The 15,307-nt window shown below is 38.1% G+C and overlaps 1 protein-coding gene across 16 annotated transcripts in view; it reads left to right on the top strand.

Annotated features, from left to right (window-relative positions):
* The window catches only part of LOC129566252 (uncharacterized), a 29,987-nt gene that overhangs the window by 2,946 nt on the left and 11,734 nt on the right, over nucleotides 1-15,307 (top strand). For 7 of the 16 annotated variants that reach the window (XM_055442013.1, XM_055442009.1, XM_055442008.1 and 4 more), the window contains exons 2-7: nucleotides 12,261-12,483; nucleotides 12,575-12,774; nucleotides 12,905-13,122; nucleotides 13,347-13,431; nucleotides 13,502-13,748; nucleotides 14,005-15,269. In XM_055442013.1, the coding sequence (XP_055297988.1) occupies nucleotides 12,344-12,483; nucleotides 12,575-12,774; nucleotides 12,905-13,122; nucleotides 13,347-13,431; nucleotides 13,502-13,748; nucleotides 14,005-15,269 (2,155 nt within the window). In that variant the 5' untranslated portion in view covers nucleotides 12,261-12,343. Of the gene's footprint in view, nucleotides 1-5,963; nucleotides 7,105-12,260; nucleotides 12,484-12,574; nucleotides 12,775-12,904; nucleotides 13,123-13,346; nucleotides 13,432-13,501; nucleotides 13,749-14,004; nucleotides 15,270-15,307 lie in introns of those variants that run through there. The other 9 variants (XM_055442014.1, XM_055442010.1, XM_055442016.1 and 6 more) reach the window with 7 other exon arrangements.

The following is a 15,307-nucleotide window of genomic DNA, read 5'->3' as shown; positions in this document are numbered from 1 at the left end:
TCTCTCTCTCTCTCTCTCTCTCTCTCTCTCTCTCTCTCTCTATCTCTGTGTGTGTACGATATACGGTTTTCAACCTCGTTTACCGTGAACAAAGCACATCGCCTGGCCGTTTCGTTTGGCTTGGCTGAGCTCATAGATAATCGTGTGTATGTGTATACCGAATTCGATTCATGTGTATTTAACAATGACGTAATTGTTACTGAAAAGATGTGGCGATGACTCAGGAACGAGATTTACAGGGATTTTGTGCCGTGTGTAAGCGCCTCTGGTCTTGACTCTTATTTTACTTACTATCGGTTGCTGCGGTGTGGCTGGCCTCTATTTCTCGATGTAATTAATTGTGAGATTTTTCTCTTTCGCTCATTCGTTCGCTGTGTCAACCGCTGCTGCTGGTGTTGAAATGTGATTTCTATTTTTGTCTCTGTCACATTCTTGTCGAATCACAGTTGCAAAAATTGCAACGAAAATTCCAAAGTCGCGCGCCCGCGAGAGAACTGCTTATGACATTTTGATGATAATAAAGAATATTGATGATTGCTTGTTCTCGATTAAACCAACCATTTCTCAACTTCTGCTCCATTAAATCGGACGTCCTCTGCCAAGTGGGTGAAATATTCTATTCTTTCTTTTGCCTTCTTCTTTCTCTTTTCATTTGAATGTCAGAGCAAAATCTCTTCGCTAATACATCGGTCATTCGACATTATTGCCATTCGGACGCTGGTGAATATCGGAAGAAATTCGCTCGCTGATTTTAAATTCAAATTAAATGATTCGTAAGCGAATAGTATTACTTGATTATACGCAATTTCTTCTGATGTGGAGCAGTAAAGAAACGAAAGCAACGTCTGGATTTTATTGATTGGTTGTGTTTTTTTTTGTTGCGATTTAAAGCATTCGCATTTAATGAAGTAGCGAAGCCACGTTTCGTCGTTGTAATGGAGGCAATTCACACCCAAGAATTTGTCCGTGTAAACGAGCAATCGGATATACAAATCGTACGCATACACAATGAAAATGTAGCAAAAGTTAATATTCTGGAGAGAGAGAGAGAGTGAGAGAGAAAAGTAAGTAACCTAATATTGTGTACGCTGAGGATTCCACCGAGATAATGTGGCTAATGGAAATTAATGCTCTCAATTCGGTTGCGTTAACGCACATTCTTTATTTACCTTTTGATTATTAACAGAACAGAAAATCCAAAACAATTCTGTTGATTGAAAAGGAAGTGAATGAAAAAAACAACTAAATCGAACTGAAATAAAAGAGAAACAAATGTGTATCTCGCTCCAAATAAAATTCAGCGAATTCAAAGCAGCATTCAAAACTGTACACACACACACTAAATAAATCTGTGTGTGGGAGCAAAAGCGACTTTGGCTTGGTAAGTTCGCTACATAGATTTTTGTTGTTGTTGTCAGCGCGCCTCGAATATGAATATTATGTGTGCTTGTAATTGTGAAGCGATTCGCACAAACTTACCATTTCAATTCAGTCAGCGTATACACTTTGCACATTCATGCATGCACGCTTGCTAGAAGATGGAAGCTCACATCTCACATTTCGCTTTTTTAATTTATGACATGGAATGGCATCGTTTCCATCTGCAATGTGTGACACTAACATCGTGTGATGTTAGTCGCTCGCTTACTCGTTCGTTTGTTCGCTGTTCCAAATTCGGTATAACTTCACGATACGATGACTCAACGCACATACACACACGCAAGCGAGTGCCTCATAACTTAACATCTCGTGCGCTCTTCTCAATGGCCTCTTGCACAACAGTAATGCTTCTTTGAGAATGTACTTTGCGAATTTAATGCGTTTGGGATCTCTCTCTCTCTCTCTCTCTTTCTCTCTTTCTCTATTTGTCTCTTTCATCTCCGGAGCATTGTTTATTTACAATGTAAGTGCAAACAGCTGACTTTCGCAATAAATGTTTCGCATAAATTCCTGCCGCCTTCAACTCTTTCACACGGAACACACTGCCATTTTTCGAGCTCAAATGTCACTGACATTTCAAAGTGAACAGGTCAAATCCATTTTCAGCCATATTACGCGTGCATATTGACACGCAACGCCTGTTACGTGACATTCGATGAACGATTTTGCCATTGTCAAAAAGTGTATCGATTAGAGAGGAGTATTAGTTTCTTCACACTATGAACACGCAAAATATGAAATTCGATAATTGATCAGCGAACGAACGAAAATTCCGTGATTTGGGTCAACCGCAAATAAAATAAATGGCAGAAATATTTTACATGTGTAGAACATGTTACTCGTCTTGACTCTGCTCTGTTCGTTAAATGTTTATTTATTTCGCAGAGAGCGAAGTTCACGCTCACAGCAAACACACACAAGCACACCACAAAACGACGCTAAACAATGAAAAATAAATGTTGGATTTGCATGAATTATGAATCACCGCGCGCAATATTTTCCATCGTTATATGACAACGAAAATAATGATGCATATGATAAACGGGCCATTCGCACCGATGACAACTTTATTTCCGACGGCGTTCAAATGACGACACAAATACATGCTCCGAGTTTGGCCCAATTTTCCAATTCGATTCACATTTCGTTGTGATGGCTGCTTTTTTTTCGGTTCGATGAAAATTCGGAAATAGTTTTCCTCAACTAGAAAAACTCACGATTTTTTCGCCGAAGAGTCAAAATTCAATGTTTTTTTTTTAAAGATGCCGTACCGAGAATTGCAACACACGAAGCCGAAAACATCGAAAGAGATGTGCACATTTTGTGACTTTGCCATGCATTCGACTGACTGGTACTGATTTAATGAAGAAAAAACAAGAGCGGCTGCTTTTTTTGCAATCAAATTGTAAAAATAAAATGTAAATATTCGAAATTCCACGCAAATTAATATCAAAGCCATTTAGTTTGGTGTGATTTTTATTTTTATACCCCTCGACGAGAGAGAGAGAGAGAGAGAGAGAGAGAGAGAGAGAGAAAGAGAAAAAAACGGCATCTAAATGTGTACCGTGTTCAAGTCGTTCATCGGAACATCATGGGAGCTCTAGAGGGGACGGATTGAGCGAGACAGAAATTCGTTCAGGCAAACACCAATGACAATTCAAAAGAATGCTCCGAGTTATACAATGAAAGCGTTTCGCGGCGGGCGTTCTGTTTGCCGCTCAATGTGTTGAATTGAATGTTTTTCTATTAAAAATGTGTTATTTTTTCTTCTTTTCTCAGCGACACTGAAATATTTGAAACGAAGAAAAAGTTTGTAAGCAAAGTGAGAAAAGCACGAAGCTGGCGTCACTTTCTATACTAATATCAAAAACAGATTTTTTTTATTTAGCTCCGAAAGATGAAAGTGAATTCTTTTTTATCGTGAAGAAAAAAAAATGTGTCACTGAAATAGCGGAATACGAGAAGAGAAAAAAATTTCGTTGCCTCGACACGATTTTATCACGATTTGATATTCTATTTAGGAATGAGTCCTCTTTTTTTCGCTGCTGCTGTTGTTGTTGTTGATAAGTCTCGGTTATTCAGGGCGGTGAAACACGAGCGGCAGATGGTCATTTTCTATCTATAATAACGAAATGTCGAATGAAAAAAAAAATGATATGATCCAGTGGAATCCATTTGGATTTTTAAATTAAGTTTGTATCAAAATGTGCCAGAGTCAAACCACGGAAAATGCCATTTTGGCTGTGCCGTGGAAATTCATTCTCGCTTACTCATTCGCTCACGCTTTCAATCTAAAACTCATTTGCTATTCATAGATCAACGTTTTCATTTGATTTTATACCGGGAAATGCAATTTCATGTGCTCACCCGGAAAACTGAAACGAAAGAGAGAGAAAGAGAATAAAAAAAACATGATATGCAAAACGGACGCAACCGCTAACTACATAAGTGAGTGTGTATATGTGTGTGTGTGTGTTCGTGATTCAGTGAATGTACAGGCACTTGCACATGCAGCTGAGTGTAGATGGATGCGGTAAATGAATTTCGAGTTAATTTATCTATTAAAACTAACATTTCACTCTATTTTACACCAGATGCAGACTATTCTCTCTCGCTCTCTCTCTCTCTCTCTCTCTCTCTCTCTCTCGCTACTTCTTCCTTTCTCTCTGGGCTCAATCAATACAAAATAAAATTAAAAAACTTTTCCCCAGAGAATTCTCATTCGCTTTGCGCGAACCAACCATTTTTTTGCGCATCACACAATAAAAGATAACTATGTAAATAATACTGTCTAGTATAATGTTGATGGGGTGTATTTTTGATCGTTTACGACATTTTTGCTGCGTGTTTTTGCGCGCCGTATATACGGAGACAACGAAGAGAAAGAAGACGTCGAAGACGACGGCGGTGGCATTTTAGAAATAACAAATTCTCGAGTATATTTTGTCTATTCGGTCGTCAATTTTTGCGCTTGCCAAACACATAATTTCATCAAAATAATCACGAGATAGCGAATTGAAAACAATTTATAGCGATTTTTCTCTTTTGATGAGACGTAGTCATAGGCGACGAAGCGAATGTGTGAGCGAGCAATCAAGAGTTCAGGGATTTTCGCAGTGGCGTCTATCAAGAGAAAATTTCAAGCGTTTGTGGTAGCGCAATATTTGTCAGCTGACTCAAAACATGAATTTACGAATTAAATAATATGAATAGCGAAGATTCCGGCACCGAAAGCGAAGCACATTCAAAATGAATTAGTGTGTAGGATGTTGGATAATATTATATCCATATTCATCCAACACAATTTGCAAATGCTAATGCTGTGTGCTGCATTGTGCGAATGTCATCGAGAGTCTTTTAACATCCAACATTGAATACAGAATATTATGAACATGAACACTCGCTCGCCCATTCGCACTCTCGCAACGGATTTACATTGTACTGTAATGCCAGATTTCCATTTCGATTGATTTCATTTGCAAAGTTAAAGTACCACTCATATGATGTATCAAATTTATTTAAATTTGAATTGCTGTTCCAAGTGCCACTCTCCGAATCCTTCAATTCGAACGAATGCATTCGGAAAGCTTGCGTCGAGCGAAAATTGGAAAATTGCTTGAATAACACATACACATAAATCGATTAATATTAGCACACCCAAATCGATGATGACTTTTGACGATGTTTTACATTTTGGATTTGTGTAGCAGCGGCAGTCACTCTTCTCATTTCAATATTGCAACTGTAAAATTAGTTGTGAGACTTGATGCATGGCTAACGATTTAACAAACATGATAGATACAGTAAAAAGCCATTCAAAATTTAATTATGTCTGAATTAATTATATGCGCCAAGAACGTAACAAAAAGAGCAATAGACGCGATCAACTAGACCGTTTTGAATTGTTTTGCAAGTGCACGCAAGTGATATGTATGTGTGCTTTTTCCGCAAAAGTAATGACATAGAGAGAGAGAGAGAGAGAGAGAGAGAGAGAGAAAGAAAAAATTCATTCATTCCGTTGGGGCTGAGACATTCGTAGGCCGAGCCATTCGACCGCTTTTGCAAAATAGCTGCAATTAAAACGTCGTATATTTTTCACAATTTGTTTCTGTTGCCCTCCGTTTGAATCACGGTTTTATGGTCGATTGGTTTAGTATTATTTACGAACGACATGGCAGCGAGTGGTAATGTGGTTGAACAGAAAACAAAAAAAATCGCACTTCGGACACATTTTAATGTAAAATCAAAGCCGTATGAGTTGTGCACATGCGCAAACCAAAATATTTATCCAATTTTTTTTCTTCGAATGTGGTCGCGCGATAGAGAAAGAGAACGGTTCTAAATTTTCCGAAATTTGTTACACGCTACAAACTGAAACGATCGTTACGCGCTGCCCGACATCTTAAATAACGATCGGTTTGCTGTGATGCTCGAGAATCGATCGAACACACACATACACCAGAAGAGAAAAAAAAATCTAAATAAATGTATGGTTTATGAGAGAAAATTACCGAACAATCGTTAGTCGTCGACGGGATTGCAGTAGACACACGTTCCGTAAAAAAGAGCGAGAGTTCGTCGTTATGCCATACGAGTGAAACAACAACAAGAAGAGAAAAATAAACCCAACGAAAACGTCTGAATGAGAGAAATAAAATCTATTTTAAGTCTATACAATGAGCAGGAGCACGCGCACATTCGATCGAATTTCAGATTTTACGAGCAAAATAATGTTGTATGTACGGAGGTTTTCGGTTCGTTGGTGCTGCTACTGCTTACGATCAACGTCGACGAATCAGTTTCTCAACAGTCCGAATCACGAATCAAAGAGACGTTTTCAGTTGAAACTAAACTGTTCTTTTATAAGCGTTTGCAATCGGTTCGAAGAAGAGAGAAAAAGTTTTTTTTTTTCATTGGTTAAAAAGTGCATTATTTCTTCGAATATGCATATTCATTTAACAAACCGAGATTATTTGTTGATCTGATTGAATTCGGATTTGCATTTGTTTCACATCCAGGATTGATGCTCTGTGCAAAAGAAGATTCGAGAAGTGCGCAACAACAAAAGCAACGGGAGAAAACGGGATGCAATAAAAAAAATGCAGTGGAAAATCTGTATGTTTCAAGTGTGAATATGGTGAAAAGGTGTGATTATCGATGAAGTTACATCGAGATTTATGTGTGCTATATACAAGTGAATTGAATGGCAAGCGTAACGATTCGTTTTTTTTGTGTGCATTGGGTGGACAGCAGAGATAGAATGAAAAAGTATCCGCCATTTTAATTTCACTTCCTACTTTTTTTCTTCGCTCGCACAATTTTCGTTTTCTACGCCAAATCAACGAATATAGCAACATCTCGCTCGCAGATTCAAAGTTCACGAACACATTTGCACCAATCAATACAGCTGCGCTGTGAGAAAGCGAACGAGAACACACACAAGAGAAGTAGAGAAAAAAAAACATCAACGTCAAAGTCGATTTATTGGCTCAAGTGTTGTGAAAGAATTTTTCATGTTAATATTTATATACACTCATTTAAAAAAAAATGTGACATTGATGATAGCATGATATAAGTTAATAAGTGATTGAATATGCGGATTTAGAGAGAAAACGGAACTATTTTGAACTTCTGCTTTTTCATTCATTCGCACAGCCAAGGACGGTAAGATCAATCATTTCAATCAAATGTGCACTCGTTGTGATGAGAATAAAAAGTGATTCTATCGAAATGTTATATGCCAATTCTCTCGCTCTCTTACTTGTAATTATCATTATGGTTCCGTTAGAACGACGATATACACTCGAATCATCATCATCATCATCTTCAAGCAGTCTGTTCAAGTTGAATTTCATTCTCCGCCACTTTCAGTTCAATTCAATATCCTTTTCATCGAGTTGTATCATCGAGTTGTATCATCGTCCTACGCCACTCTTAATACCGTGTTTTATGTTTTTCTCCTTTCATATTTCGCTTTCGTCGGATATCAAAAGCAAGCGAAGACGATGATAAGAGGAAAATTTATGAGAAGTGCGGCGCTTGTTATTTCTTAAATACTTGAAAATAAATAGAATGAACAAAAGTGCTTAAAGACAAATGAAGACCTGCATTCGGTTGTGACACTTGTGCTGTCCGTAATTTTATTCGACTTTTACCATTGAACAACCTCAAACAACAGCTAACTCCATCATTCTTATGGTAATATTGCAAGTGATGATGCAAAAAATCCAGCCAAACTTCTTCCGATAAATTGTTTCAAGGCAAAATATGGCAGCAGCAGCAGCAGCACAACTGAACCGATGAACAATACCCCAAATGTGAATTCAAGATTGAGATAAACTTCTTCCTTTTCATTTTCTTCAGTCTCTTGGTGCTGCATGAATGTGAGTGTGTGTGTGTGTGTGTGTGTGTGTGTATGCTGGTATGTGCAAGTGCTGGTTATTTTGATTTCATTCCGGTTGGTTGTGAACTTTTGGCATCCGTTGTTATGTCTGAAATATGTGAAAAGTTGTCTATGCTATCTTGTAGCTGCCGCATCAAACACGTTCGCATGAGATCACATAGCGTTGAATTCACGTAGAAAACCCAAAGTATGTTTGTATTGTATTTTGCCATTGGCATGCACTCGCCTGCATTCTGCACACTGTGCTTTTTTTCTGCATTCGCTCGTTCGTTGGTTCTCTCTATCGTTCAATATATTGCTGTGCCATGATGAATGTACTTTCGTGTTTTTCCGAGCTACCACATTCAGTGCTTTACTGTGTACTGAATTCGATGTGTTTTTATTTCATTTCCGTGTATTTTTTCTGGATGAAAAAAAAATTCTTTATCCTTTTCGCTTCCTTCTCACACTTGCACGCTATCATGTACCGTATTACGTAATTCAAACCAAGCAGAAGAGAGAGCCAATGAGAGGGTGATTGGAAGAGAGAAAATGAGAGAGAAAAGGAAAATGAGAGTGAGTAAGAGTGAGTGAGCGAGAATAAATTCTGGCTTCTTTTACCAAATGCATTCGAATAAATAATTTTTTATGAATATTTCATGAGCAGAAAGGCAGCGTGTGTGTGTGCCTAGCATCAGCAAACGACCGACGCCGTTTGCATATATGAAAATTGGAAATTCAATATAAATGCTAAGTCGTGAAAATCCAAAAATGCTCTTACACCAGCAATAAGCAATCGACTATTATCTGTTTACATGAAACTAACTCAATCAGTTTTTGTTGAGCATTCAGTCTAGTTTAACATTGCGGTTAAATGATCAATGCTTTCGAATTTACCGAGAATTTTCAGCCTTAATACATCCATCTATTTTTGCTGGAAAGAAATGTTTGAAAGAAAAAATCTTAACCTCTATAAATCTCTCTTGAGTTCTAGTGGAAAAGGCTTCGTTTTCTTCATCAAGCAGCCATTCGAAATTACCGTATAATGTATTTGAAGGGTATTAATTATAATTCATAAACAGAACCTTCAAACACAAAACCATTTGAACAATTTTAATTGCTTGATTCAAATTCGTTCGTTTCTTTTTCTCTGAAGTTCAAGTGTGTTCTCTCATCGCTTGCTCGTTCGGCAACAATTTGTAATGCCGTGCACGGGCTGAACCGTTATGCGTTTTCATCACGTTTATTATTTTCGAAATCCAAACAACACGTCGATTTAATACCATTTACATTTAATGGACAGTAGCGCGCGAGCGCGCATTTTACGACTATCACATGCAACCAGCGAAAAATATCCAGGCTCTATCTGTAACGTTCGTTCGTTCTTTCAATTCTGGTTTCAGTTGCGAGCACAGATACATTTTCTCCTCGCTCTCGTTCTCTATATCTCTCACTCGATAATTGTTTATGCGTTCGTATTATGGGTAAATACAACATTTCCAGTGTGTGTGCTGTGTATTCGCTCGGGAAAATGGTGAACAGGAGAGAACGAGAGCAGAGAGAGAGAGAGAGAGAGGAATTAGCCTACGTGTGTATGAGTATATCGGTATATTTATAGCTGAACTGTGAAAGACGTGAGCCATTCGCACTTTACGTTTTTACGCCGCTATTAGCTTCCGATTCAATTCTATAGCTCGATTCTCTTCTGCTTCTTTATCGTTTTCGTTTCAGATTTTTTTTTCTTCTTCATAGATTTCCTTTTTAACTATGAACTTTAAATACGTTTACTTGTGTTTTTGTTTTTTCTTCGATGTGATTGCGTCCATGTGGCGTGAGCATAGCAAGCAAACGCGCTGCCAACGAATACGACGACGACAACGTTGACGATGAAAGTGGAAGAGAATGCACATTATGAACGTGAGAAGGGAAAGAAAGTTACTCAATTTTCAGTTAAATATTGCATGAATGCACGAATGTGGCTCTCGGTTGCATGGAAACAGAGGTGATTTTAAGTATTTAAAGCCATTGTGTAAATTGCACGATAACAAGGTACGACGACGTTATGTGTTTTCTTTTCGTTTTCCACTCGATATACATATGAGTTTTGCAAGTTTTCACATTTTTCATATCGTTTCGTGGCGAGGGTGTGTCCTTTGTGCTCAAGTGGCGCTCAGTTTTTTTTTCGGTTTTGTTCTTTATGTGACGATCAAAATTGATGAAACTCATTCATAAATTTCACTTTTGATAATATTCGTTTTTGTGTGTGTGTGTGAAGAATATCGAAAATAGAGTGGATGCGATGGGTATAAAACTTTGTCGTTCGTGTGATCGAAATGGCACTTAAGCAGTTTTATGAATGTTCAAAGTTTGAAATTGTTTAGAAAATTACGATGTTCTTTCGACGAAAACCTACTTTTCAAAATATCGCAATATTTAATGGTTGTTTATGGGAATTTCTTTGAAAAATAGTAGAAAATATCAATGACTTCTAGTGTGTGATGTACTAGTTTCTCGAAATATCATCAATGAAGTCGTATCGAATAGTAAATATCTTTCTGAAATTATTTCAATGCTTTTTCTCTCTCTCCCTCTCTCTCTCTCTCTCTCTCTTGCCGCTTCAACCTATCTTCTCTATGCTCAGAATCAATTTGTCACGAAGATATTTTACGTCTACAACGTCAACTAGAAGAATCGGCTAACATTGAAAGCGTCTCTCTTTTATTGAACAACACAAAAATCGCTTTATGCTACGATGACAAACGAATCCGTTCTGCCAGATTACATTTGTAAGAGATGAAAGAGATGAATAAAATGAAACGAACAGAATCAATTTATGAATGTCTTGATGTTTTTGAATTGAATATTACGAGTGAATAGCACAAAAAAAAACGAATGTCTTTCAGCTTTTCTATTCGGATTATTATTGAAAAGAAAAAACGAAGAAAACACAGTGAATTTTCTATTAAATGGCACATAGAATGAACACGTACCGTCGAAATTTATGGCCAGTTTCATAATTCATGTGGTTCACATTTGATGCGGTTTGCTGTTTTATTCGGAAGAAAAATTGAGGAAAATCTTAATGAACAATGAAAATTGGCAATAAAACGCTTGTTGTAAAAACAAGAGTGTGCATTGTTTGATGTGGATGTTTGACGTGGTCTTTCTCTTGCTTATGCTCTTGCACTTGTTCTCGCGTTTATGCTGTCTCATTCTCAATTTCAAGTGAAGCGACCGCAAACATTCGCATGAAATTCTAAGCCGTATACACAAATATCGTGGCTCATTTCGCTTTTAAAATCGATTTTCGTCGTTGGCTCTTCAGCTAATATACATTTCAAGAGCGCCGTATGTCGAATTCGTCACATTGCGCTGAATTGAATTATGATGAAATTCCTAGAAGCGTTCAAATCAATCAACTAAAAAAACTACACACAATCGGTGGGATTGCAATGAAGCAATTGTAAAGAGAAAAAGAACGAAACGCAACGCGAGAAAAATAAAATCATAAATTCAAAACTCGTTTCGAATTTCGAGTGATTGGGTTGAAATAAAGTGCAAAAGAAACCTACACATTCGAGAATTGAGTTTTTTTTTTCTTGTTTCGCGTTCACTTTTGTTATATTTAAAAGGCGTTGCACGTGATTAATTTTACCTTTGCATTGATTTGCGATTTCTTATCTTTCGTTCTATTCGACATTCGATATGTTCGCACGGACCTTTTTCGTATTTCAATGAAACACAGTCGGCGGCAGCGGCAGTGGCGTCGTTCGACGACAGCAACGGTGTACGGTTACGGGGCTGTAGCCACAAGTTACGCTGTTATTTGTTACGTCAGGCTAAGCCTCGCGCGAAATATGGTTGTGTGCGATTGTGAAGTGGGAATTTTTATGGTTTACTTGCATTATTCAACAATCATGAATTGGCATTTCTTTTCTCGTTGACTCTCAAAATCGATAGATTGCACAAAATCTCAGCACATGCACACCAATATACCCGCTATTACAAACGTCCATTACTTTTGTGCAAGAAAGAAACATTGTTTCCGCTTTGGCGACGTTGTAATTTTGCGTGCTTGAATTGAAAACAAGTGTTGTTGAAGCTCAAATTAAATTGAGCTGTCGCTTCAGTGACAATCACACAAGCGCAAGCTGGTGTGTACGTTATTGTTTGTATGCTTTTCTCATCACATTCTCTCAGCTTTACTTTTCGATCTCGTCATTTTCTCTGTTTGCATTTCTGGCATTGTGTTCGAATTCTCTTGATTCAAGAGTCTTGAAGCGGTTATTTGTGTGCGGTGCCGTTTATTTATATCGACATTTGGCTGTAATTTATCATGAAACGACGCAGCCGATAGATATAAATATTTTAAAGATATTGACTCGATGACTTCAGTGTGGATAAAATGGTTGTCATACGAATTGTACTTTATTTACAGAAGTCCATCAGACCTGGGGAAGAAGAGAAAAAAAGGACAATAAATTTGTGAAGGAAACTGAGTAACATTAGGACGATTTCAAAATGGTGATTGGAGACAAAGACGAAGCACAGCCAGGCGGTGTCACACAAATGCCGCCCGCATCCATTGATAACATAATGAGTGGTATCAGCAATACTGGCTCAGTCAAAATGAATAATCATCGAAAGAAACTGCGGCAAAGGTAAGCCACCGGCTCGAATTTCAATTTTAACAAATGAAAATAAAAACAGAAAACAAACGACAATTATCACCGTTTGCTTTGTCATTCACAGGTTCGACATAATCAAAAAGCTGGGTCAAGGTACTTACGGTAAAGTGCAATTAGGAATAAACAAAGAAACCAGTCAAGATGTTGCAATTAAAACGATAAAAAAATGTAAAATCGAAACGGAGGCCGATTTGGTGCGCATCCGACGAGAAGTGCAAATTATGAGCTCCGTTCAACATCCAAATATCATTCACATTTATGAAGGTAAAACTCTCTTCGCATTTTTTTTTCCATTTTCAATGACACTTGTTTGAATAAGCAATTCCAATTTCGGGACTGTGTTTTCGTTCATTCATTTATTTTCCGTTCTTTCTTTCACCTTTGTCCGGTGCAGTGTTTGAAAATCGTGAAAAAATGGTGCTTGTGATGGAATTTGCGGCCGGTGGAGAACTGTACGATTACTTATCCGAGCGAAAAGTATTAACGGAAGACGAAGCACGACGAATTTTTCGACAAATTGCTACAGCTGTGTATTATTGTCACAAGCATAAAATCTGCCATCGAGATTTAAAATTAGAAAATATCCTACTCGACGAACATGGCAATGCCAAAGTGAGTGAACTTTCATTCAACGTTTCTTTTTTTCTCTGCATTTTTCTCGTTCAATCAACAATAAAAAGAGAAACCAGAAGAACACTTTTATGGTTGATGTCTGTGGTATTTTTATAACGAATGAAATTCGTTCTTTTTCTCTTGCCTTAGCCCACAAAACATTTGATTTATTTGATTATACTAACTTTTTTCTTCAAATCATTTTATCCGTTTCATTGAATCAGATTGCCGACTTTGGTTTGTCCAATGTGTTCGAAGAGAAACGACTGTTGGCCACATTCTGTGGTTCACCGCTTTATGCTTCACCAGGTATGTTGAACAAAAATTTGATTCTTTTCGCCCGCGATTGAGAAATAAAGTTTGAAAAATGTCATTGCAGAAATTGTGAAAGGAACACCGTATCAAGGGCCAGAAGTTGACTGTTGGTCGTTGGGTGTTTTATTGTATACGTTAGTTTACGGTGCCATGCCATTTGATGGATCGAATTTTAAGCGATTGGTGAAACAAATCAGTGCGGGTGATTATTATGAGCCGAAGAAACCGTCGAATGCTTCGCCACTCATTCGAGAAATGCTCACCGTTTGTCCGAAACGTCGGGCGACCATCGAACAAATTTGCAACCATTGGTAAATATTGAACGATTTTTGTGGATTTTGAACTATTAAATTGTAATTCGATTGAGAGTGGTCTTTATCAATGTGGATGTCTTATTCAATGCTCTTAGTATTCAATCAAAATTTGACTAAAGTTGAAATATAATTTCAAAGTTCAGTTCTGCATTATTGATGAATAGATTCAATAATGATTTTCTGAGCTCTCAAGTTTACATTGAAAATTTACCAGCTATTCAAATGTTAAAAAATCCTTTTGCTCTATTTTCAGGTGGGTAAACGAAAGCTATACAGCATGTTGTTTGAACTTAGCCGAAGAGTTGGCAAATCAAACGCCAGTTCGATTGGATGTGCTGTTATCATTGGCGCCGCCGGCTGTTACTTCCGAGCAGTTGGTTGTTCCGAATCCCCATGAGGTTGAGAACAAACAAAATGTTACCCGAAGCATGTCGGTGGGATCGGTTCGCGAGCTCAATGAAATTGCAAACACAGAAGCTGAACAACGTATCATTGATATGGTTGCGGCTGGCGGTGAAGCAGCATTAGCACCATCACCAACGCGAACAATCACTCCATCGGCCACAATGGTGGCGCAAGTGAAACGAAAACCAGAAAATACCATTTCCACCGAGTCCATGACCGGTGCTCGAAAACGTGATAAACCAACCGAACAAATTAAAAATACACAATCAAAATTGTCCATCAGCGAAGTGATGAATGTCGACGAAAGCGCACAAAACGACGGGCCAAACGAAAAAAATGTGGCCGAACTGTCGTCATCCACTTTGCCCGATGTCGTGAATGACGAAGTGAAAAAAGAAGAAAAGTTGACAAAGAACAAAAACAAAGGCAGCACCGACACAATCATTGAAGAAGTACCGCCAACAGTGTTGCAAAAAACGCAAACCAGTGAACCAAAACCGCCAAAAACGTTTGCAAAAACGAAAACAACGGATTTGAGTGAGGTGGCTCGAGCTCCACCAGCGCCGCCAGAGGAGAAGGTGCCGGAAGAACCAAAACCAAGCACCGAACGAAGAAAGTCACGTATCATGGAAGCAGCTGAACGTTTCGAGGCTGCCGCTACAGCTCCAGTTGAAAAACCGAAAAAATTCGTTGTGAAAAAAGATGTTGAGCGAAAAACATCTGCACCACAACCGACGACCACTTCTTTCATCGAAAAACCATCAAAACCGCCAACTAATTTGCCACAACAAAGCAGCGACAAAACAGTGAACGACATCAGCAAAAACAAAACGGAATTGTCTTCCGCCAATTCGAGTGGTCAAGATGTTGATTTGGCCAAAAGTGATTCGAAAAATTCAAATCTATCACTGGAGGAGGCGCGACGTTCGATGGAAAATTCAATAGCATTGCTGAACCAGGCGAAAATCGAATCGAGCAACGAAGTGGAGCAACTGTGTGCCAAAACGGAAAATGTTGCTGTGTCCAGCAAACATGACGAGGGTGAGCGACAAAGAAAATTGAAAAATGCTCGTGAAATCATAGGGAATGCTATTCCACGATTCAGTGGCATGGGCAAGTTTTTTTATAAATACATTGGCCATTTTCATTGT

This window comes from Sitodiplosis mosellana, unplaced genomic scaffold, assembly GCF_009176505.1.
Source record: "Sitodiplosis mosellana isolate CC-2019 unplaced genomic scaffold, AAFC_SMos_1.0 Smas_scaffold_3, whole genome shotgun sequence".
Taxonomy (NCBI): domain Eukaryota; kingdom Metazoa; phylum Arthropoda; class Insecta; order Diptera; family Cecidomyiidae; genus Sitodiplosis; species Sitodiplosis mosellana.
This window is presented reverse-complemented; position numbering and strand designations above follow the sequence as displayed.